This window comes from Pongo pygmaeus, chromosome 15 (genome assembly GCF_028885625.2).
Source record: "Pongo pygmaeus isolate AG05252 chromosome 15, NHGRI_mPonPyg2-v2.0_pri, whole genome shotgun sequence".
NCBI classification, from domain to species: domain Eukaryota; kingdom Metazoa; phylum Chordata; class Mammalia; order Primates; family Hominidae; genus Pongo; species Pongo pygmaeus.
In genome coordinates, this window is record NC_072388.2 from 48,301,166 (window position 1) to 48,326,498 (window position 25,333).

A 25,333-nucleotide genomic window follows, 5' to 3' on the forward strand; every position below is an offset into this window, starting at 1 on the left:
AGCATGTTCAGTAAGGAAGTAGACGAAGGCAAGACAATACCATGCTGTTGAGGCGCCTGGACTCCAGTCAGATAACCCAGCATCAACTCTGCTGTGACCCTTACCAGCTGTGTGACTTTGGGCAACTTATTTAACCTACCTATGCCTGTTTTCTTCATGTATAACTAAAGGTAATAGTGAACCTAATGAGGATTAAATTGCGCAATGAATAAGCACTTAGCACAGTGCCTAGCATAGTAAACATTTAATACGTGTATTAAGGAATTGGAGCAATGGTCTTGCAACCTTTTCCGCAACCCCCCCACCCCAGCCCTTTAATTCAGAAAACCTGCCTAAAAAGCCCAAAGTGTAAGCACAATAAAAACAATAAAAGTGGAGCCTTTGAATAGAGTGGGTAAGAGCCTTGGCTCCAGAGAAAACGCATATATGTGCATAGGATCAGAATGAAATGTTCCATTTTAAGTTTACCTTCCCTGCTCTGAGCTACCACCACCATTACAAGAGGACACTAAATTTCACAGATGGTGGTGAATGATTGGGGCTCACCTGATTTTGCTTAATAGGGATCTCTTATGGACCACAAAATTAAATTCCTGTGCCTATAAGGCAGGGAAAACAGTTCATGAACACAATCCAATCTGTAAGCCTGTCTTCTTGGTTGCAAACTGCAGTTTAAATTAGTGCTTGCGAAGTCAGGATATTGTACCAAAAAATCCAGATTTCTCTAAAATGGCCCCATAGGCCTGGTTTCCTGCTTGGCTGCCCCTGGCTGAAGAATGCTTCATTCGGTCTGTCCAGTCTGGCATTCTGTGGTTTCCCTACAGAAAACACGTGTTTGCTTTTCTTATAGTAGAGAAACCTTACCACTGTCTTTGTGTGTTAACAATCTGGCTCCTGCTTTGAGGTGTACCTTCACTTAATGGTGCCTCATAAACAGATTGCAGCAGTGAGATCAGCCGGGCTTCAGCTGATTAAACACCCAGTTGGGAACACCCAGCTGGGAACACACTGTCTCTGTTCTTTACTAAAGCAAAGTCCAGACATTCTTTCACACCGGCTCCTCTGCTGTCCCGTCTTTCAGACCTTGGCTTTCTTTTCCATCTCTGGACGATGTTGATCCTCACCTGGTTCTAGTTCCTGCCTTACCTTATTCTAATACTGATGGCCTGCTTCTGGCAATTTACACTGCCTTGTTTCACTTCACTTCATCTTCTTTAACTCCTAAATGCACCCTACTTTCACTGTGTTCTTGAAAAGATCTCAAAATACCTCTGCTTTAATTATAGAAGCAATTATGTATCCAGTGAATGAGAGGACACCTTGATTTCAATTTCCATTTATAAACATCTGCCCATCATCATTCATATTTAGCTCTGTGAGTCTCATAACTGGACCAGCGGACTTGCGTGTCTATTTTACTGCCACTTTCTAGGCCCAAACTGTTTAAATTTATGTCTTGATTTCATCTTTAAACTTCTATTTTACCAGGTTATTCTTGAAATTAAAGTTAAACCTTGCTCTTCTAACATTAGGCCCCTTCTAACATTCTTCCAATTTTCCATCCCCAAACCACATATCAGATTGTCATGTTCTCTTTGCTGCTAAATTCACTTATCACTGTGTTCATATTAAATTTCCTTCAGGAATTTCCCTTTCACTGTGTCATTTTTATATTTTTTTATTAGTACCTTTTCTGTCAAAAGCTAATTGTCTTTGAAAGCAATATCTTCCAGTCCAGGCTCTTTGTAATTTTTTTTTTTTTTTTTTTTTTGAAACAGAGTCTCACTGTGTCGCCCAGGATGGAGTGCAGTGGCCTGATCTCAGCTCACTGCAACCTCTGCCTCCCAGGCTCAAGCGATTCTTTCATCTCAGCCTCCCAAGTAGCTGGGACTACAGGCGTGTGCTATCACGCCCGGCTAATTATTGTATTTTGGGGGGTTTTTTGTCTTTTTTTTTTTTTTTTTTGAGATGGAGTCTCTCTGTCGCCCAGGCTGGAATGCAGTGGCGCGATCTCGGCTCACTGCAACCTCTGCCTCCCAGGTTCAAGCGATTCTCCCTGCACTCTAGCCTGGCTGACAGAGCTAGACTCCGTCTCCAAAAAAAAAAAAAAGTATATACATATCCACATATTTTTATTTCTTTCTCTTTTTTTGACAGAGTCTTGCTCTGTCACCCAGGCTGGAGTACAATGGCACAATCTTGGCTCACCGCAACTTCCGCCTCCCAGGTTCAAGTGATTCTCCCTGCCTCAGCCTCTCGAGAAGCTGGGATTACAGGCGCCCGCCACCACGCCCAGCTAATTTTTGTATTTTCTTTTTAGTAGAGATGGGGTTTTGCTATCTTGGCCAGGCTGGTCTCGAACTCCTGACCTCAGGTGATCCACCCGCCTCGGCCTCCCAAAGCACTAGGATTACAGGCGTGAGCCACCGCGCCCGGCCCCCATATATTTTTCTTAAAAGACTATGCAGAAAATATTTTTCCTAGAAAACTTTCTCAAGTATACCATCATATTTATCACTTAGTATCAAAATTTCACAAAATACAAATTTAAGCAGAACATCCTAAAGTTTACCATAATTTTATTGTAATATCAAAATCACATAAGATATAGAGTTAAGCAGAAAACTGATGAATTTTCTTCAGATGGTCTTTAAGAATCTCAAAAGCCTTGAAGTTTGCTGAAAATAGAAAAAAAAATTAAATGTTTGGAAACTTAAGTTGTATACTTACTAATACTTAGTTGTAGTTACTTTTTTTAAAAATAGGTGTAGTTAATTGATTTAAAAAAATAGGTCAATACATACATACTGTTTCAAATTCAAAAGGAGACTCTAAAAAAATAAGTCATTCTCATGCCCCCTTTTCTGCTCCCAAAAAGCAAATATATGTCCCTTTTTTTTTTTTCCGAGAGGGAGTCTCACTCTATCGCCCAGGCTGGAGTGCAATGGTGTAATCTCGGCTCACCGCAACCTCTGCCTCCTGGGTTCAAGTGATTCTCCTGCCTCAGCCTCCTGAGTAGCTGGGATTATAGGCACTTGCCACCACGCCTGGCTAATTTTTGTATTTTCAGTAGAGACAAGGTTTCACCATGTTGGACAGACTGGTCTTGAACTCCTGACCTCAGGTGATCCACCCGCCTCAGCCTCCCAAAAAGTGCTAGGATTAGAGGCATGAGCCACCGGGCCCAGCCGACAACTATATGTCCTTACAAAGGTAGACTAATTTAAAAAAAAGGTAGCCGGGCACGGTGGCTCACGCCTATAATCCCAGCATTTTGGGAGGCAGAGGCGGGTGGATCACCTGAGGTCAGGAGTTCGAGACCAGCCTGACCAACTTGGAGAAACCCCGTCTGTATTAAAAATACAAAATTAGCCAGGTATGGTGACGCATGCCTGTAATCCCAGCTACTCAGGAGGCTGAAGCAGGAGAATCTCTTGAACCCAGAAGGCGGAGGTTGCAGTGAGCCAAGATTGCGCCATTGCACTCCAGCCTGGGCAACAAGAGCGAAACTCCATCTCCAAAAAAAAAAAAGTATTCTAATCATATATAAGCACATGTATATGTGGGCTTATGCTTTAAAAACACATACAGAAGTGATAGGATATTATGCATACTTTCTACACCTTTTTTCCATTAGTAGTAAATACATTATATTTATCTATATTTACTTCTTTGATGCTAAGAAATTTAAGTAAATCAGAAAGTTCTGAATAAGTACAAATATTTAGATATATATACATTTTTAAAATTTCTTGGTATAAAAACTGCAGTAAAAAGGCTGGGCGCAGTGGCTCATGCCTGTAATCCCAGCCACTTTGGGAGGCCAAGACCGGTGGATCACCTGAGGTCAGGAGTTTGAGACCAGCCTGGCCAACATGGTGAAACTCTGTCTCTACTAAAAATACAAAAATTAGCCAGGCATGGTGGCATGTGCCTGTGATCCCAGCTACTTGGGAGGCTGAGGCAGGAGAATCGCTTGAACCCAAGAGATGGAGGTTGCAGTGAGCCAAGACTATGCTGTTGCACTCTAGCCTGGGCAACAGAGCAAGACTCCGTCTCACAAAAAAGAAGAAAAAAAAAAACACTGCAGTAAAAAGCCAGCTGTACCTAATTCTATATGATGTACCTACTTGTATGCATAGGCTTAAGTATACCTATAGGATAAATTCCTAAAAGTGGAATTGTTGGTGTAAGCATTAATAAATCTTGTCAAATTGCCCTCCATAAAGGTTTTTGCCATTTTTCATTCTGACCAACTACATGTGAGAATGTGTATTTCCTCCAAAACATCACCAATATTGTGTTTTTAAATAAAACTACTTGAAAGTCATGTTTAAACAGGATTAATTTTATCAACTTTGACTACATTTCTGTGATTAATTCCATAATATGATTTCACAAATATTCTAACAGAAGGCTTCTTAGGAGAAACTAAATGGCAAGACGACCAGATTATTTCAATATATCTTGAAACTTTTGTTTTCCTAAAACATAAACTTCCATCAGTTTGTTTGATCTAGCATTGAAAGATTCCCCAGTTACCAATACAAAATTATAGTTTGGAAATTATGTCAAAGTTGTCAGCATCTGAGGCCACAGCAGATAAAGGAAGCAACTATTTCAGTTTGACAAAGAGTGAGCATCAACTACAAGTACCATGAGACAGGGTACTTGACAGCTGTCACCCAGGCTGGAGTGCAATGTGGACCAATCACAGTTCACTGCAACCTCTGACTCCCGAGCTCAAGTGAGCTCAAGTGATCTTCCCACCTCAGTCTCCCCAATAACTGGGACTACAGGCGTGGGCCACCACACCCAGCTAATTTTTTGTATTTTTTTGTAGAGAACAGGCTTTGCCATGATGCCCAGGCTGGTCTTAAACTCCTGACTTAAGTCATCTTCCTGCCTTGGCCTCCCAAAGTGCTGGATTACAGGTGTGAGCCACCACGAATGGCTGCAGACTGTTCTATGTCTACAAGTTTTATGCCAAATCTTATTTTAGTAAAAGACATTCTAACAGTGGACAAGACTGTATGCTCCAGGCTGACAGCCCTCAGAGTTGACTTAGTCCTGGGGTCACAAAATCAAGTGCCCTCAGGATATCCAGCGTAGACAAGTGGGCTGGAAAAGAGCCACAGCATCTGGCCTCCTTTTCAATTTTATATTTATAAGCATTGTTTTGAAAATTATTCATTTTGTATTCACTTTTATTTTAAATAAATATGTTAATTCCAAAAAGAAAAAGACATTTGGGCTGTGTTCAAGATTATATTCTCTGACAATAACCTGCAGGGGAGTTACTTGATTTGGTCACTTGCTTTTTTTTTTTTTTTTTTTTTTTTTTTGAGATAGAGTCTCACTCTGTTGCCCAGGCTGGAGTGCAGTGACGCCATCTCTGCTCACTCAACCTCTACCTCTCAGGTTCAAGCAATTCTCCTGCCTCAGCCTCCTCCTCCTGAGTAGCTGGGATTACAGGCACACGCCACCACACCCGGGTAATTTTTGTATTTTTAGTAGAGACAGGGTTTCACCATGTTGGTCAGGCTGTTCTCAAACTCCTGACCTCGTGATCCACACACCTCGGTCTCCCAAAGTCCTGGGATTACAGGTGTGAGCCACCGTGCCCTGCCTGGTCACTTGTTCTTAACCAGTGGTGGGAACTTTTTCAAAATATAGTTATCTGAGAAATCACATGTTAGGATGCCTGAAATTACAGGAAATAATATTCTTTACAATTAGAAAGTCATTTGATGAGTCTGAGGCAAAATCCTAACTTAACATTTTTAACAAGGACCCCAGAGGATTCTGATGTGGGTGATCTACATAGATCACCCTGTGAAAACTACTACCCACTAGGTGATTATTTTCTTCTTTCTCAAGACCTTTCTGTAACTCTAACCCCATACCATCACCAAACTCACACACAGCTCCCTCACTGTCAATTTAAGGGAAAGTACCTAAGAAGCAACCATACGGAGGGCAGGACTGACCTCTCAGAAGAATGAGACCATCCTCAGAAGTCGGCCTGTAAGAGAACTAGCCCACCTCCACAGCTGGCCTGAGATTTCCCCCAGAAAACAGTTCTTGATCTATTTCAACACAAACGTACCGTCATGTACCCACAATTCTATGTCACACAGCATAACCGTGATAAGCTCAGCCAATAATATTTCTTATGGGCCACTGTAGACATTTTCAAAAATCCCAATATACTGATAGAACATCTCATTTTCAGTAATTTAACACCTAGAGAAAGATCTTTCTTGCTGTGTCTGTGCACACACTTACCTATCTTCTACTGTCTTATTAGAAGGATAAAAAACTTTGAATGAAAATCCACTTCTTGGAAAAGAGCCCTTTGGGGGAGAAAAATGGCTGTAAGTGAATGCTCAGACTTTTTTTTTTTTAATAAATTTTTTAAAACACAATATATATATTTTTTATTTTTTATTTTATTTATTTATTTTTTTGAGACATGGTCTCACTCTCATCACCCAGGCTGGAGTGCAGTGGGGCAATCTCACTGCAACCTCCATTTCCGGGATTCAAGCGATCTTCCCATCTCAGCCTCCCAGGTAGCTGGGACCACAGGCATGGGCCACCACGCCTAGCTAATTTTTGTATTTTTTGTAAAGATGGACAGGGTTTCACTGTGTTACCCAGGCTGGTCTTGAATTCCTGGGCACAGGTGATCTGCCCACCTCGGCCTCTCAGAGTGCTGGGATTACAGGCATGAGCCACCGTGCCCAGCCGAATACTCAAGTTTTATAAAATAATCCCTGTTTTTTAAAATTCTTTGGTCATGACTTAAAATGACAAGATGTGACTATAAAGTAACATAACAGATTTTTACATGATCTTTGTACACAGTTGTTACAATAAAATATCTCCACTTGAAGCAAAAGTCTTTTGAGTTGGCTAGACAGTCTTATGCTAAAAGATGAGGTTGGAAATCCTTAGGAGGAGCTCTACTTAGTATAAGAAATAAACAGACTGTGTAACGCCAAATATGCATGTGAGACAATCAGCAAGTTCAAGAAGTCCTTCCTGCCCCTCTCTCTAATGCAAAACTGATTTGCATTCCTATGTGCCTGTTTGATTCCCTTCCTATGTGCCTGTAAAGCAACTGAGCAATAATCACACATACAATTGTTTGTCTACTATGAAACTCTCAAGTGGCTGAGCAGAGGCCCTGACTTTTCAGTCTTTGTGCCCCAAGCACCGAACCCAACACCTAGCCTATGGCAGGCATTCGTTAACGTGAATAAATATCAAGAAAGGATGAAGTAATGTCTAAGGCTAGTTTTGAGCTTGCCCCAAAGGTATAAATAAGGTAAAAAAGATATGATGGTGTAGGAGGTGGTGGTTTACTCACAGGGATGAAAAAGTAGAAAAATTCAGAAATAAGGTATATTCAAATAGAGCATTAACTAGGACAATGCCCAAAGTTTAAGTAAGGAAATAGCATCACCATGAAAGACTATTTCAATGTGAATAAAAATCAGGTCATAAATTTCTAAGCAATAAAACCAAATCAGTTAACTGTGTTCATTCTTAAAGCAGAGGTTCTTAACCAGGGTTACTTTGTCCCTCAGGGGGACATTTGGCCAATGTCTGGAGACATTTCTGATTGTTATAGCTGGGGAATACTACTGGTATTTAGTGGATAGAGGCCAGGGATGCTGCTAAACAGCTTACAATGCACAGGATAGCCCCTACAACCAAAAATTACTGGTCCAAAATGTCAAAAGTGCCAAGGCTGATAAGCCATGTCTTAGAAGAAGCCAGACAAACTGTGTGTTTGAGGAAAGCAAAGTAGGTAGAGACAGGCACTTTCTATGTTGCCCATGCTGGTTGTGAACTCCTGGACTCAAGCCATCTTCCTGCCTCGGCCTCCCAAAGTGCTGGGATTACAGACCCAGCACCATGCCAAAAATAAGGCATGATGTTTCTAGAAATTACTCAGATGAAACAAAAAATTAGTAAAGTCTAAAATTCACAAGAATCAAGGAAGCATGCATATTAAAAATCTCTAGTGGACATAGTTTTGTTTGACATAACTGTGTTTATGTCATTGTTTATGCAGTATTTACTCTCCAAGTTCAAAAAGTCAATTATATTCCTTTCCCTTTTTTTTTTTTTTTTTTTTTTTGAGGCGGAGTCTCACTGTCGCCCAGGCTGGAGTGCAGTGGCGCGATCTCGGCTCACTACAAACTCTGCTTCCTGGGTTCATGCCATTCTCCTACCTCAGCCTCCCAAGTAGCTGGGACTACAGGCACCCGCCACCTCGCCCAGCTAATTTTTTGTATTTTTAGTAGAGACGGGGTTTCACCATGTTAGCCAGGATGGTCTCGATCTCTTGACCTCGTGATCCACCCGCCTCAGCCTCCCAAAGTGCTGGGATTACAGGCGTGAGCCACCGCGCCCGGCCTATATTTCTTTTCTTTTCTTTTTTTTTTTTGAGATGGAGTCTCACTCTGTCGCCCAGGCTGGAGTGCAATGGCGTGATCTCCACTCACTGCAACCTCTGCCTCCCTGGTTCAAGCAATTCTCCTGCCTCAGCCTCCCGAGTAGCTGGGATTACAGGTGCGCACCACCACACCCAGCTAATTATTGTAATTTTTAGTAGAGATGGGGTTTCACCATGTTGGTCAGGCTGGTCTTGAACTCCTGACCTCGTGATCCACCCGCCTTGGCCTCCCAAAGTGCTGGGATTACAGGTGTAAGCCACCACACCTGGCCTAAAAGTCAATTATATTTCTGCAGAAATTCTGAAGCAACCTCAAGATTCTGAAGCAATTTCAAGGTTCTACATAAAACTAAGTAATAAAATATGTACCAATGAGGTTTCTACATTAATCAGGCTTAGATTTTTGGGACCTGTGCAATTTCCAAAAATCAAAATCATTCTCAAAGGACAAGTACCACCAATATGTAGGCTCTGAAGCAATTCCCAGAAAGGAATCCCAAGATAAGTTCTGAAGAGGAGAAAATTACTCTTTTGAATTTATGTTTTGGTATGCTTGTTTTTTTGTTTGTTTTTTTTAAAGTCACGTTACTTTATAGTCACTATACTGAAAGTTTAAGAACTTTCTGTGTATACCAACTTTCTGTGTATAGAAACTTAATTCAATGTTTCACTAATAGCATATTTTTACTTCGACAATAATTTTATTAAATATATATTTTTAAATTAAAAAATGCACTCTAATCTTGATAAACAATGACTATATAAGATTAACTACATTCTTACAGGGTTTATGCAGAGGCATTCAGTATTTGTCATAATGAAAGGATCATATTTGTCTGCAATGACAAGTAGATCGGGCACAGGATACACTCTCAAAGCATAGTCATATGCCCAATACACTGGGCAGACATAAAGAGGTAGGGGAGTCAGATGTCCTTGGGATAAGATAGTCTTTACAAACTACAAGAGAGCACAAAACAAAGCAAACTTCAGTTCATTTGCAAAAGTGAAAATAGCTAAACAAATAATTTCAAATTAAATATTAATTACCAAAAGGAACCAGAAAATTTGAGAAACTAGGAAAGCTTTGACTCACAGAGCTTTGGGAGACACTAATTTAAAAATGAAATAAACTATTCTGTATTTTAGGGAAAAAAAAATCTATGAGTTTTCATTTAATAACATATACATCATTATGCTGCCCAGGCTGGTCTCAAACTCCTGGCCTCAAGCAAGCCATCCAAAGTGCTGGGATTACAGGCATAAGCCACTGCACCTGGTCCATAAACTTTAAATATTATAAAATGAATAATAAAAATGCTCTGTAACATCTATTTCCGTACTTCTCAAATGGGGGTATATGTAACCTGGGATTGACAACTATTGTCAAGGAACCTCGAAGCTACAAGATAAATACTGCACATTCTTGTGATATGGACATACTATATAAAATATGTAACCAATGGGATAAATAAGAACAGTTTATTAAAACAAATATACATATATTTTCAAGTATAATTTAAGAGTTTAAAAGGCAAAACACGAAGCTTGAAAGAAATTTCATGCTTATTCTCAGCTTTTCTCTGTCCTTTAGGGTATACACTTCAGTAGAAAGCTGAGAAACACTGACTTCACTAACAAAAATTAACTTACTGACAAAAGTATGTTCAAACTATTTTGAACCATAAATAAATGTACTAACCCAAGGACAAATTATTAAGTGGCTTAATAAAATTTTATATAATGCAACATGTAAGGCAGTTTAATAAAAAAGTTGTTTCACTTACATGATTAGGAATAGCCAAATTGCTGCTAGGAAAACGGACACAGTTTCTGCACATTTTATTTACTAAGTCTTCACGGAAGACAATAATTTCCTGTGTACAGTACTGAATTCTGAAATGAAAACAGTAGTTGAATTTGACTTCTCAGAAAAAAATGAGATTAATTTTAAAGGTAAAATCTCTTACAATACAGCCCCATTCCCACATTGACTGTTCACCACACAAAACTTCAACCAGAGTCTGTCTATTCATCTATTCATTTAACAGCTATGTATTGAGCTCTTAATATATGCCTACCCCATTCTAGGGATTAGCGAACAGAACCAAAAGATCCCAGCCCTCATACAGTTTACATTCTAGTAGGGGGTGGGGCTGAGAAAATAAAAAGCGAACATAATCATATAGTATGTTTTAAGATAATTAAGCATTAAGAGAAAAAGAAAAAGACAGGCTAAGGGGGATAGCATATGTGGTAAGAGAGAGCCTAGAAGGCGGGCATATTAATAGGATGATCAGAACAGGCCGGGCTCATAATTTAGTGTGACTTGAGCACAAGCTTGAAGTGGAAGAGGGACTTAGTCAAGCAGATAGCCAGAGGAAGCGCACTGCAGGCAAAGGGAACAGATGGAGCCCAGGCCCTCAGACTGGAGCTCGCCCGGCATCCTTGAGGAACAGAAGGGAGGCTAGTGTGGCTGGAGTAAATGGGGAGGAGAGGAAAGCAGAGAGGTTATGGAGCCAGATCACACAGGGCCTTGATTACCACTGCAAGGATACGGCTGTCACTAAATCACATGAGGGGTCCCTTTTTCCAGGATCAGGAAGGTGGATGGGATATGCCTTATGCTTTACAGGATCACTTTCACACTGCATTAAGAATAGAATATGGAGGGGAAGGGGTAAAAGCTGGAGACCAATTAGGAGGCTATTGTAATAATCCAGGCCGAGAAGATGGCAGAGCAGGGCTCCTCAACCTCCAGGCTATGGACTGGTACCAGTCCATGGTCTGTTAGGAACTGGACCACACAGCAGGAGGTGAGCAGCAGGCTGCAAGCAAGCAAAGCTTCATCTGTATTTACAGCCACTCCCCATCAGTTGTATTACATCCTGACCTCTGCCTCCTGTCAGATCAGTAGGGGCATTAGATTCTCACAGGACCACGAATCCTGTTGTGAACTGCACATGTGAGTGATCTAGGCTGCACACTCGTTATAAGAATCTAATATCTGATGATCTGTCACTGTCTCCCATCATCCCCAGATGGGACCATCTGGTTTCAGGAAAACAAGCTCAGGGCTCCTACTGATTCTATATTATGGTAAGTTGTATAATTGTTTTATTATATATTACAATGTAATAATAATAGAAATAAAGTGCACAATAAGTGTAATACGCTTGAATCATCCCAAAATCACCCCCACCCCCCTGGGGTCTGTCTCCCATAAGACCAGTCCCTGGTGCCAAAAAGGTTGGGGACCACTGTGGTAGAGGGTTGTGGAGGTAGAGGTATAGAGAGGTAGCAGATTCTGGATATAATTTGAAGTTAATAGGACTTCCTGAAAAAACATGTGAGAGAAACCCCAAAGTGTTTGGCCTGAACAACTGGAATAATCATTGTTCAGACCATGAGGGTGCCATGAACTAAGATGGAGAAGTCTACAGAAGAGGTTAGGGACACTGGTGGGGAAGAAGATCAGGAGTTCACTTAGGTTGGGATGGTGATAAGTAGGCAACTGGATACCTGAGTCTGGAGTTTGGAAGGTAGGTTGAAGTGGAAATATAAATGTGGAAGGTGTCAATACACAGATGATACTTAAAGCCAGAGGACACTGGAGAAGGCCAGCAAAGGAGTCAATGTAGGCAGAAAAGAGGCGAACCAAAGCTGACTCTGATGGTATTCCCACAGGAAGAACTTATGATTACAATGAGCAATACCAACAGTAAATAAGTAATCTTTGCATTCTTCCTTTGTAACCTTTCTTAAAGGATGTGTAATAATAATATCTATTTTTAAACTGCTATCCATTATTCAAGAGTCTGAATTGACTACCAATAAATTATTTAAATGTAGTTAAACTATTTTCAAAGTTTTGAGAAACCTAAAACAAAAATAAATGTTCTTCTTATATTTATTCCATAACAGTCGAAATTCAGAGACACATTTTAGGAATCAAGTTAGTTTTTTTGTTTTTTGTTTTTTTTGTTTTTTTGTTTTTTGTTTTTTTGAGACAGGGTCTGCCCAGGCTGCAGGCTGGAATGCAGTAGTGCATTCTCAGCTCACAGCAACCTCTCCACCTACCAGGCTCAAGTGATCCTCCCATCTCAGCCTCTTCAGTAGAACCACAGACACGTGCCACCAAGCCCAGCTAATTTTTGTATTTTTTGTAGAGATGGGTTTCACTGTGTTGCCAAAGCTGGTCTCGGAACTCCAAGCAACCTGCCTGCCTCGGCCTCCCAAAGTGCTGAGATTACAGACATGAGCCACCACACCTGGCTGAGTTAATTTTTAAATGAAAGGAAAAATGTCTAACACAAAATACTAATTCTTACCTGCAAGGATTAGTAGTAAAAACTGAAAATGGTACCCTTTGTCTGAATTCATTAGTGATGCTTTCAGCAAGTGGTGGCCTATAAAAACAATTTATGTGATATAATTTATCTTTTTAAATTTTACAAAATTTTCTACACTGTTGCAAAAATTTGAACAAAACTTACCTTGGTAAGATGGAACCAAATCCAGGATCCTCTGGACCAGGTACAAACACAAAACGACTACTGTAGCAAAATTCAACACAATTCATTTAAAAATACTATTGTAACACTATCCAATAGCTTAAAAGCAAGTTATTCCCTTTGTTTTCACTTTAAAATTAAAAAAAATTTAAATTTCATGCATTATAATAAATGAACTATTAAGTCTCCAGACCAACACTGTCTAGTAATGTCATGATAGAAAAGTTCTATATCTGCACTGTCCAATTGAACACCTGAATTGTGGCTAGCATAGCTGATGGACTGAATTTTATATTTTATTTAAATTTAATTAAACTTAAATTTAAAGAGACATATGGCCAGTGACTATCATATTGGAGAGTGAAGCTCTAGACTCTTAAGAGTAATGCCATGAAGAAATTCCAAGTATGGCTGAAATTACCTCTATCCCTTTCAATACTTTTCATTATAAACCTCTAGTACAATGTGAGGATAACTTTATCTCTTAGCTCTTTTAATTTTCTCAACTTTATCTTTCTTCCTTAGTTTTGTAATAATTGCTGATATAGCAAAATTCATTTTTTGTTTATTTTTAAGCAAAACGGTGAAAAAATATATAGTGGTAGAGATCATTACCTTTGGTGAATATCTGGGTATTCACATATTATATCTGCCAAAGTTTTTAGGGAATCTAAAATTTTAAAAAGGTATTGAATTAAATTTGCATATAATGCCATAAAATTATATTTGATTAGATATAATCCTGTATATTCTTAATTAAAATATTATGGATAATTTCTTATTACTTTAGTTTATATGACTATAGAAACACTTCTTATTAAATAGATCCTTAATACCTTTCAAAGCTTGAACTTGATTTTTTCCATATGGTGCAGATGAAAAATTACCACACAGAATAAAGCAGGTTGGAGGTGCTGGTGAATAACCTAAAGAATAAAAGAGTAATGAACAATACTTTTCTAGTCTACAAATCAAGTTAAAAACCCTTTAACCATGACTTTCTAATAATAAAAATTTATATTAATTAAAATAACATTTTAATAACTTATTAAAATAATACTAATAACAGTACCCATTTATTGAGCACTTACTATAGGCCAGGCCTGCATTGGCTTAATTACTCCTCAGAACATCCATAAAATCTGAGACTTAGGTTAAGTAACCTGCCCAATGTAATAGGCTCACACTTAAACCCAGTTTGTTTTTGTTTTTGTTTAGAGATGGGGTCTCACTATGCTGGCCAGCTGGTCTTGAACTTCAGGACTAATTCTTATTTATCATGACTATAAACACACACACACACACACACACACAGGTTTTTTTCTTAATGTAAAAATTTAAGTCTTTAAAATGAAATCTAATTTAAATTATCTCATTGCTAACTCAGTGTTTTTTTTTAAATAGAATACTCAAAAAGATAAATAGAATACTCAAAAAGTTTTAAAACATGAACCCTCATAAGAGTTCGAGAAAGAAGAAAAAAAATAAGACCTACCAGCAAACATTATGCGAAGTTTTTCCAATACTTCCACCTGGTCCAACCAAACATCAGATAAAAACACAAACATAGCATCTTTATTCTCCTCTTCTAGTTGTTTTAGTTTTGCAGAAGTCTTCACAGATGTATTAGAAGGACCTCCAAAAAAATTAATATTTCCATAGTATGCCCTAGATAATTATAACATAATTATCTTCTGTATACTACTAGAGATATTTTTCTAATAATTGTATACATTTAGCTTCTTTGTATCTAATGAAGTTATTTTCCAGTGTAAATAGGTGAAAATGTACTCTTTGTAACACTTTAAAAGTACAAAGGTTATCTAAATATTCTAAAATAAGACAAGCAATATGGAAGCAGTAAATAAAATAATAGGCTGTATCTGTGTCTTAAAACTGACTAAAGCAAACATTAAAATAATAATTTCCTATGTCGCTGAAAGTAGGAGAAATGAGTACACCATTTGAACAATATCTAATAGAAACCTCAAAATATGTGCTAACCATCCGCCCAAGTAATTCCACTTCTGGAATGGCTAATCCTAAGGAATTAAGGATATATACAAAGACTAGCCTATATCCAAGAACTGTGAAAAAATTATTCAACAGTTCCTTCAAAGCTTGGTTTTATTCAACGCTCACCAAGCAAGGGTCAGTAGGAAAGTGGGTAATCTACACACTCCCAGCCTCCACCACTCTTGCCCACTCTACACTGACATCCTGCTGTTCCCAGCTTAAATGCAAATACCCCAGAGGCCTCCTCTGAGGATCCCAAAAGAGGTGAGATTTTCCCATTATACACTCTCATAGGAATCTGCACTTCTCCTTTGCAGATCTTATCAAATTTGTAATCAGGCCAGGGTGGCTCACACCTATAATCCCAGCACTTTGGGAGGCCGAGGTGGGGGGATTGCTTGAGGTCAGGAGTTTAAAACCAGCCTGACCAACATGGTGAAATCCACCCCATCTCTATTAAAAATATGAAAATTAGCCAGGCGTGGCAGCAGGCACCTATAATTCCAGCTACTCGGGAGGCTGAGGCAGGAGAATCGCTTGAACCTAGGAGATGGAGGTTGTAGTGAGCCGAGATCATGCCACTGCACTCCAGCTTGGGCAACAAAGCAAGATTTCGCCTCAAAAAAAAAAAAAAAAAAATTGTAATCAGCCAATTGTAATTGGGTGAGTGTTTCATGTCTGTCTCCCCTACCTAGTGGCAATACAGTATGTGCTCAAAACATATTTCCTGAATGTCACAAATCATGCTATAAAACAATATTTCACAGTAATAGAAAATGTTGATAGCATATTATTAGATGAAAAACACAGGTTACAAAGCAAGGTACAGTATGTATCCTTTTATAATGCCAAAAAAAGGGAATAGATATAGACCTGTGCATTCATGCATAAAAAGAAACTCTCCAGATATACACATACATATCTTGTTATGGTTGATTCCTTTTTTTTTTTTTTAGACGGAGTCTCATGCTGTGGTGCAGTGGTGCGATCTCAGCTCACTGCAACCTTCGTCTCCCAGATTCAAGCAATTCTCCTGCCTCAGCCTCCCAAGTAGCTGGGATTACAGGCACGTGCCACCACGTCCAGCCAATTTTGTATGGGGTTTCACCATGTTGGCTAGGCTGGTCTTGAACTCCTGACCTCAAATGATTCACCCTCCTCGGCCTTCCGAAGTGGTGGGATTACAGGCATGAGCCACCACGCCCAGCCAGTTGATTCTTGTTATTAGTGATAGTTATGTTCTATAAAATCTCTACAAAAAAGGAATTGGCAAACACTGAACCACTGCTCCTTGGGAAAATCTGTACTTATATATACATGGATTGATTATAGTCTTAAGTCCTAAAACCAATTTATCCTGGTAGATTCTATTTTTACAAATGAGAAAAGTTGGTTCAGAAATGTTAAGCGACTTATCTGAGGTTGCTCCAAAAACTGGTGCCAGAGGTTAGATTCAAATGCCCCCTCCCCACACACAACTGGCCCCAGGGCCAGAGCTTCTTGCACTACCCTGTACTGCTTCCCTGCAGTCTCTGTCCTCTGGTCATCTTTTTTTTTTTTTTTTTTTTTTTTTGAGACAGAGTCTTGCTCTGTCCCCCAGGCTGGAGTGCAATGGAGTGATCTCGGCTCACTGCAAGCTCCGCCTTCCGGGTTCACGCCATTCTCCTGCCCCAGCCTCCCAAGTAGCTGGGACTACAGGCACCCGCCACAACGCCTGGCTAATTTTTTGTATTTTTAGTAAAGACAGAGTCTCATCGTGTTAGCCAGGATGGTCTCGATCTCCTGACCTCGTGATCCGCCTGCCTGGGCTTCCCAAAGTACTGGGATTACAGGCCTGAGCCACCGCGCCCGGCCCCTCTGGTCATCTCTTAATGAGGCTGAAACAAGAAGGCAGTGTGGCCTTGTTCGACTTCAGCTGGGAACATGCATGCCAGGTGACTCAAGATTTTTTGCTGTTCTGCTGAGCATAAATGACCACTAAAGCACCTTTAGTATTGACTTTAGGAGGTACAAAAACATTTTAGCACCAATCTGTAAATAATAAGGATCTACTATATATGGACAGTCATGCACAGCATAAAAACGTTTTGGCAATGACGGACTGCATATATGAGTGGTTTCACAGAATGATAATGGAACTGAAAAGCTCTTATTGCCTAGTGACATCTTAGCTGTCAAAATGTCCTAGTGCCACACATTACTGTGTCTGTAGAGACACTGGTGTATACAACCTACTGAGCTGCCAGTTGTAGGAAAGTACAGCACATATAATAATGTACAATATGTAACACTTGATAACAATAAATGACTATGTTACTAGTTTATGTATTTACTGTACTTTTAATCATTGTTTTAGAGTGTAGTCCTTCTACTTTTTTTTTTTTTTTTAAGTTAACTGTAAAACAGCCTCAGGCAGGTCCTTCAGGAGGTCCTTCAAGAAGAACGCATTGTTACTACAGATGGCAGCTCCATGAATTATTGCCCCTGAAGACCTTCCAGTGGACAAGATGTGGAGTGAAAGACAGTGATACTGATGATTCTGTGTATAGGCCTAGGTTAATACATTTGTTTTAGTTTTTAACGAAAAAGATTTTTAGAAAATATAAAGATGGAAAAAAGTGGCTGGGCACAGTGGCTCATGCCTGTAATCACAGTACTTTGGGAGGCTGAGGTGGGAGGACTGCTTGAGGCCAGGAGTTCGAGACCAGCCTGAGCAACATAATGAGACCCCCCCCCCACCAATCCCTACACAATTTTTTTTTTTTTAATTAGCAGTCTTAGCTACTTGGGAAGCTGAGGCAGGAGGAACACTTATGTCCAGGAATTTGAGGTTGCAGTGAGCTAGAATCGCATCACTGCATTCCAGCCTGAAGAGAGAGTACAGTTGTGTCAGTAAATCAATTAATCAATAAAAGAAAAAAGCTTACAAAATCAGGATATAAAGAAACAATTTTTGTGCAGCTGTAGAATGTGTTTGTGTTTTAAGCTGTTTATTACAAAAGAGTCAAAAAGTTTAAAATTTTTTAAAGCTTATAAAGAATGTTATAGTAAACTAAAGTTAATTAATTTTATTTAAAAATTTTTATTTCAAGACAGGGTCTTCCTTTATCACTCTGGCTGAAGTATAGTGGCACAATGATAATTCACAGCAGCCTTGAACTCCTGGGCTCAAGCAATGCTGCCACTTCAGCTTGCCAAGTAGCTAGGACTACAGGTACACACTGCCACACCCAGCTAATTTTGTTGTTGTTGTTGGTAGAGATGAGGTTTTGTTATGTTGTCTAGGCTGGTCTCAAACTCCTGGCATTAAGCAACACTCCCTTCAGCCTCTCAAAGTGCTAGGATTGATTACAGGTGTGAGCCACTGTGCCCAGCCTAGGTTAATTTCTTACTGAAGAAAGAAAACTCTTTTTAAACAAATTTAGTATAGCCTAAGTGTACAGTGTTAATAGCCTACAGTAGTGTACAGTAATGTCCTAGGCCTTCAAATTCACTCACTACTCACTCACTGACTCACCCAGAGCAACTTCCAGCCCTGCAAGTTCCATTCATGATAAGCGTTCCATACAGGTGTACCAATTTTATATTTTATACCATATTTTTACTTTATCTTTTCTATATCTAGAGAGACAAATACTTATCATTGTGTTACAGTTGCCTATAGTATTCAATACAGAAACGTGTCATACAGGTTTGTAGCACAGAAGCAATAGGCTGTACCATACAGCCTTGGTGTGCAGTGGGCTGTATCATCTAGGTTTGTGTAAGTACACTGTGATGTTTGCACAATGACATAATCACCTAATGACACATTTCTCAGGACGTATCCCCGTTGTTATGCAATACACAACTGTATGTACATATATAAAGTAATGTTAACAGTTTTTTTCTGTTTAGTAAAATTACAGGTGATTTTCCTTTCCTTTTGTGCGCCTTCATATATTTTGTAATTTTTTTTTTGCAATCATGAACTACATTATTAATAAGAAAAAACTTTTTTTTTTAAAGACTCAACTACTTTTCCAATGCAGCATACTGGCTTGAGTCGGAAACCTTGGGATCAAAGCACATCTCTAACAATAAAAAGTTTGGGCCAGGTGCAGTGGCTCACACCTATAATCCCAGCCTCCCTCTGGGAGGCCGAGGCGGGTGGATCACCTGAGGTCGGGAGTTCGAGACCAGCCTGACCAACATGGCCAAACCCTGTCTCTACTAAAAATACGAAATTAGCTGAGTGTGGTGGCACATGCCTGTAATCCCAGCTACTTGGGAGGCTGAGGCAGGAGAATCACTTGAAACCGGGAAGTAGAGGTTGTGGTGAGCCAAGATGGTGCCATTGCACTCCAGCCTGGGCAACAAGAGCAAAACTCCATCTTAAAAAAAAGTTTGTGACCATGGACAAATTACCCAACCCTTCTTTTTTGGGGGGTAGGGGGACAAAGTCTCAGTGTGTCGCCCAGGCTGGAGTACAGTGGCAGGATCTCAGCTCACTGCAACCTCCGCCTCCAAAGTTCAGGCGATTCTCTCGCCCAAGTAGCTGGGACTACAAGCACATGCCACCACACCTGGCTAATTTTTGTATTTTTAACAGAGACAGGGTTTCACCATGTTGCCCAGGCTAGTCCTGAACTCCACAGCTCAAGCGATCCACCACCTCAGCCTCCCAAATCGACACTTCTTAACCTAACTCTTCAAATGCAAAAAAAACTAAAGTGGTATCTACTGCACAGGGTTACTAGAAGGAATACAAGTGATAATGTACAGAAAGCCCATAGGGCACAGTGCTTAGTACAGTGTGAGCCCTTAGACATGGTAACTGATATTATTATTGTCCCCACCAAGTGGACCAACTGGCATTTTCAAAGGTACAGTAATAATTTTGTAGTTGCTAGAGGAATGCAGTAAGTAGACATAATTGTATGATGATTTCAGTTAAGCATATACCCAAACATAAATCAGAGCATCACAGAAAGAAACACCTATTAAGCTAAATATTGAGAAATTAAACTTCAGAAAAGCCTTACTCACATCTTCCGTTTAAAAAAAAATTATTTGCATTAACTACACAATGGTAGGTAGGGTATTGAGTCAGTGTAAATCTCTTTAGGATAGGACCATGCTGTAGACCTATTTGCACTTATTTGTAAAACAGTATTTTACACATAAAACATACTCAGTAAAATATTAGTTGTTGAATTGATTGACTACCACCAGATTTAGTCTCCTGAATTTTATATTTTGAAGGCATTTTAAGAGAAAAGTAATTTATAATCCTAACAAGAATAAAATGATCATTTTATTTTAATGTACTTTATTACACCTCATACCAATCCTTTGGCTTACTAAGCATATACTAAGCAGTTGGATTTAGAGAAAATGGTATAATTTAAGTGGAAAATTATTTGAAACATTATAATAATGATCTCTTGGCTAAAGAGAAACGAATGGTAAACTCATAGCCAGCCAATTCAACTATACCTCTCATTCCAAAGTAGTAATTTTGAAGCTCGTACAAAACAAAAACACCACGACAATGGCAATTTTGCTCAAACATTCCAAAGGAAACTTACCATATTGAAAAAAGCCACAAACTGCACCAAAAGCACTCAGATAGAGGTGAGCTTGGCTTGATTAGGGCTTGTGTTCTCCTTAGGAAGATCAGCACCTTTCCCTCAGTTACTTTAACAGGAAGAGTAGATGCGCTGCAAAGGCCGCCCTGCCAGTAAACTCCCAGCCAGAAAATGTTGCCTTTACACCTTGAATTTATACAGGCATACTAAAACTAAAATCGTTGTTGTTGTTGTTGTTGTTGTTGATACGGAGTCTCGCTCTGTCGCCAGGCTGGAGTGCAGTCACCAGGCTGGAGTACAGTGGCGCAATCTCAGCTCACTGCAACCTCCACCTCCCAGTAAAACTGAAATCTTAATCTTTATGCTTCCTTTTGAAATCGTCACCATTATACAGAATCTCATGGTTAGAAGGCAACTACTTTAAATCCCCCAGAGGTGGCAAACTCAAATGCTTACAGGCTCCAGGAAGATAACACTAAATAACAAAGCAGCAGTCCACTGACACTAAGACACACATACATGCCCTGCCCAAAGTGGGCAACCACTGCAGTTTAGTTTTTGCCGTGTGAGAATTCAGGCTCTGTATTGCCAGATCCTCCTGTTAAGAGAACTCCGAAACCTAGACCTTTATGAGAAATCTTCTAGTTTTTATACACTGGAAACTAACTCGAAAAGTTTTTACACACCTCAAAGTGAGGAGAAGAAAAGAAAGGTCTATAAACTACTTTCAAACCATGGGCCACCAAGTACAATTTTTATACTATCATTCAGGCTCTGCCCAAATAATTCAAGTGACAGGGAGCTCAGCTCCTCTAAGAGAAGGCCATTTTGGAATAGGTCTAATATTATGATGCTTTTACTTATATTAAGGAGCTATAAGATACCTCACGTAACTTTCATTCATTAGAATATAAAAATAAGAATTTTATATTAACGTGGCATTATATGCTTCTAAGTGTTATCCTATCTCTCTTATCTCACTTGAACTTCTCATCAACCCCAGAGATAAATAAAACAGATAGACTGGAAATCTTTCCCAGTTAAAGCCAAAGTACAAAGATGGTATTGCAACTAATCTTTGGCCAATCTGCTAGTTTTCACATTACGTATAAAACCCAGTCTTCTAGTTCTCATTTTCCATTGCTTTTTCCATTTTGACACAAAGCCTTACACCTTGTAGTAACTGACATATAATGTACTATCTTACATTCACTCCTGCCAGTATTACCAAATTCCCATAGAGTATAAACCAAACATTTTAATACCTAGTAGTACTAGAGGGCTCAGTGGGTGGAAATCCAAAGGCATTGACATGAAACACTTGATCTTCAAACCAACCTGAAAAAAAGTAACGTCACTTTCATTTGTCTAATCCTCTGTGTTTAAAAGGACAAAATTATGTTACAACAAAGCAATAATGCCAGGCTAGTCTCATGCCCTGTGAACTAATTACAGAGGTTGCCAACCTCAGTGAACCACATTGAACAACTTTAGATCCACAGAGAGCCTCAACTTATAAAGTTCATTAAATAGAAATAGATTCAGAACTTTTCACTTTTCAGTTTGGCAGTACGTGTTGAAATACAGATTAGGAAATGTTTCATTTTATGGCCCTATATAAAATTGTTTTTTTCAGCTTTATTGAGGTATCATTCACATACTATACAATTCACCCTCTAAAAGTATATAATTCAGGGCGGGGTGCGGTGGCTCACACCTGTAATCCCAGCACTTTGGGAGGCTGAGGCGGGCGGATCACAAGCCCAGGAGATCGAGACCATCCTGGCTAACACAGTGAAACCCCATCTCTACTAAAAATACAAAAATAAAAAAAAATCAGCCAGGCGTAGTGGCAGGCGCCTGTAGTCCCAGCTACTAGGGAGGCTGAGGCAGGAGAATGGTGTGACCCCAGGAGGCAGAGCTTGCAGTGAGCCGAGATCGTGCCATTGCACTCCAGCCTGGGTGAGAGAGCGAGACTCCGTCTCAAAAGAAAAAAAAAAAAGTATATAATTCAGGCCGGGCATGGTGGCTCATGCCTGTAATCCCAACACTTTGGGAGGCCGAGGCAGGTGGATTGCCTGAGCTTAGGAGTTTGAAACCAGTCTGGGCAACATGGTGAAACCCCATCTCTACTAAAATACAAAAAATTAGCCAGGCATGGTGGCACGCGCCTATAATCTCAGCTACTCGGAAGGCTGAGGCATGAGAATCACTTGAACCCGGGAGGCGGAGGTTGCAGTGAGCCGAGATTGCGCCACTGCACTCCAGCCTAGGTGACAGAGTGAGACTGTCTCCAAAAAAAAAGGGTGTGTAATTCGGTGATTTTTAGTATATTCACAAGTTGTGTAGCCATTACTACTATCTAATTTCAGAACATTTTCATCACCCCAAAAAGATTTCTATTAGCCCATTAACAGTCTAAGAGTTATTTTGCCAAAAATATGCTCTTCTAATTAATCATATCCCAAATTATATCATGTTAACACATTTTACCCAAAGCAGAAATAGTTTTACTGGAGAATGAGAAGAAGGACAGTAACAAAGTACACTGACTTACCTTCTGCTAAGACAAAGCATGCCTCTGTGTATAAACCACTATGGAACTGGTACACAACAGTTGAGGAAAATAATTCTATTCTTGAGGCAGTAATAAAGTCAACATACATTTTGAGTCCTTCTAAATAATAAATTAACATTTATTATTTAGCCTTCTAAATAATAAATTTAAAGACTTCCCATTTGAAACTGTGAATAGACCACAGCTTAGAAAGAGCTTAAAAAAAATTTAGGTTTAAATGTCCTCATGTTTAATTCTTGGTAATATTGACAGGGTGGATCATTCTTACCATGATATAAATTTCATCAGTGATTTGTCTAGATTCTCCAAATAAGAGAAAATTAAAGTTGTTCTGTCTCTGTTTAGGATTAGATCTCTACATTCCTACACCAGCAACATAGAGAAGTTACATTGAGAACCCAAATAGGTAAATTTTAGAAGTATATATAATCAATTTCCCCAATTCACGTAATGCAGATTTTAAAAAATACAGACAAGTGAAGGATATAGCTTTACTAAGGTCTAGTTGTACTGTTCCAGTAGGATCTTCCAGAAAAAATTTTCCCTAAAAAAAATGAAAAGAAATCAATCCACATTTATGTAACAATGAAAACCATGACAAAAAAATTAAACTACGAGTTTGACAACAGAATACAGTAGGGAGAAAAGTGGATTTTAAAACCAAACACAGATGAAAAAGACACTTGGTGACTGAGAAAAAGTTTTTGTTTTTTCTGGGTTTTTTTTTTTACTATTACAAAAGTTTATTTAACAAAAAATGTACATGTACATGACCTAATTTTTACGTCATTGTAAAACAGGCCCTATGGAGAGAGGAAATGGGTTTCTCTGCTGAACAGCCACTATTATTTTATTTATTTATTTATTTTTGAGACAAAGTTTTGCTCTTGTTGCCCAGGCTACTGTGCAATGGCACCATCTCAGCTCACCGCAACCTCCACCTCCCGAGTTCAAGCAATTCTTCTGCCTCAGCCTCCTGAGTAGCTGGGATTACAGGCATGTGCCACCATGCCCGGCTAATTTTGTATTTTTAGTAGAGACGGGGTTTCTCCATGTTGGTCAGGCTGGTCTTGAACTCCCAGCCTCAGGTGATCCGCCCACCTTGGCCTCCTAAAGTGGCTGGGATTACAGGCGTGAGCCACCGTGCCTAGCCAACAGCCATTATTTATCCTTGTTCCAAGGCTTCTGACATGATGATACTATTTCCTCATCTTACCACTATTCCAATATTGTTCTGTTGGTGAGGCGAGTTTTCAATAAAGAATACATTCCTGTGCCCACTACAAAAATGTTCTATGTAACCAACATTTCATCAATCCAAGGCCAAAAACAGAAGTTTGATGCTTATTAAGTTACCTCTTTTAACTGCGTTATCATTCCAAGAACAATCACATCTCCGATTTTGGTTGTACTACCCAATAAGGTTTCTATTGTTTTAAGCTAAAATAAAACAAAACAAATGTTAAAGACTGTAAATATATTCTTTCAAGAAACAAAACGTTTTATAAATAAGTAAATTTGGGGTACACATTTCAGCATTTATAGCCACTTTACAGTAGAAAATCAAATAAAATGGAAATAAAGTTGTAAAATTAAACTTAGGATGTTTAATTTTGTCCTACAAAAAAGCTGTAAGATCAAGTGTATGATGCCTAAAGAAACACCACATCAACTCAGGCTCTTACCAATAACTGAATCCTCACACCAAATCATTCTGAATAATGATAAGTACATTTATTTTTTTAAATACAGAGAAGAATATCAATTTTATTTTATTTGAACAGTACCTTTTGAAAATTAGCAAGCTATTTAAAAATATATATTCCAATTTTACTTAGTATTTTAAAAGGCTCTCATTATTATTTACATTCTCAATCTGATCTTTTTTTCTAATCAGAAAGTTTAAGGTAGTAAAAATTGGGACACTACTGTAAAAAATCCTTTCCGGCCAGGTGCAGTGGCTCACGCCTGTAATCCCAGCACTTTGGGAGGCCGAGGCAGGCAGATCACGAGATCGAGACCACGGTGAAATCCCGTCTCTACTAAAAATACAAAAAATTAGCCAGGCATGGTGGCAGGTGCCTGTAGTCCCAGCTACTCGGGAGGCTGAGGCAGGAGAATGGCGTGAACCCGGGAGGCGGAGCTTGTAGTAAGCCGAGATCACCTTGCATTCCAGCCTGGGCGA

At 39.3% G+C, this 25,333-nt stretch overlaps 1 protein-coding gene across 5 annotated transcripts in view; it reads right to left on the minus strand.

The window, feature by feature from the left end:
* Positions 1-2,562: 2,562 nt before the first annotated feature.
* Positions 2,563-25,333, minus strand: part of POLE2 (DNA polymerase epsilon 2, accessory subunit) — a 50,012-nt gene continuing 27,241 nt past the window's right edge. For 2 of the 5 annotated variants that reach the window (XM_054448356.2, XM_054448358.1), the window contains 13 exons: positions 24,505-24,588; positions 23,636-23,692; positions 23,128-23,176; positions 21,836-21,908; positions 14,480-14,652; positions 13,821-13,910; positions 13,600-13,654; positions 12,967-13,026; positions 12,802-12,879; positions 10,258-10,366; positions 9,254-9,430; positions 6,289-6,356; positions 2,568-2,678 (listed from right to left, as the gene is read on the minus strand). In XM_054448356.2, coding sequence (XP_054304331.1) covers positions 2,660-2,678; positions 6,289-6,356; positions 9,254-9,430; positions 10,258-10,366; positions 12,802-12,879; positions 12,967-13,026; positions 13,600-13,654; positions 13,821-13,910; positions 14,480-14,652; positions 21,836-21,908; positions 23,128-23,176; positions 23,636-23,692; positions 24,505-24,588 — 1,092 coding nt within the window. In that variant the 3' untranslated portion in view covers positions 2,568-2,659. Of the gene's footprint in view, positions 2,679-6,288; positions 6,357-9,253; positions 9,431-10,257; positions 10,367-12,801; positions 12,880-12,966; positions 13,027-13,599; positions 13,655-13,820; positions 13,911-14,479; positions 14,653-21,835; positions 21,909-23,127; positions 23,177-23,635; positions 23,693-24,504; positions 24,589-25,333 lie in introns of all 5 variants that reach the window. The other 3 variants (XM_054448355.2, XM_054448353.2, XM_054448357.2) reach the window with 3 other exon arrangements.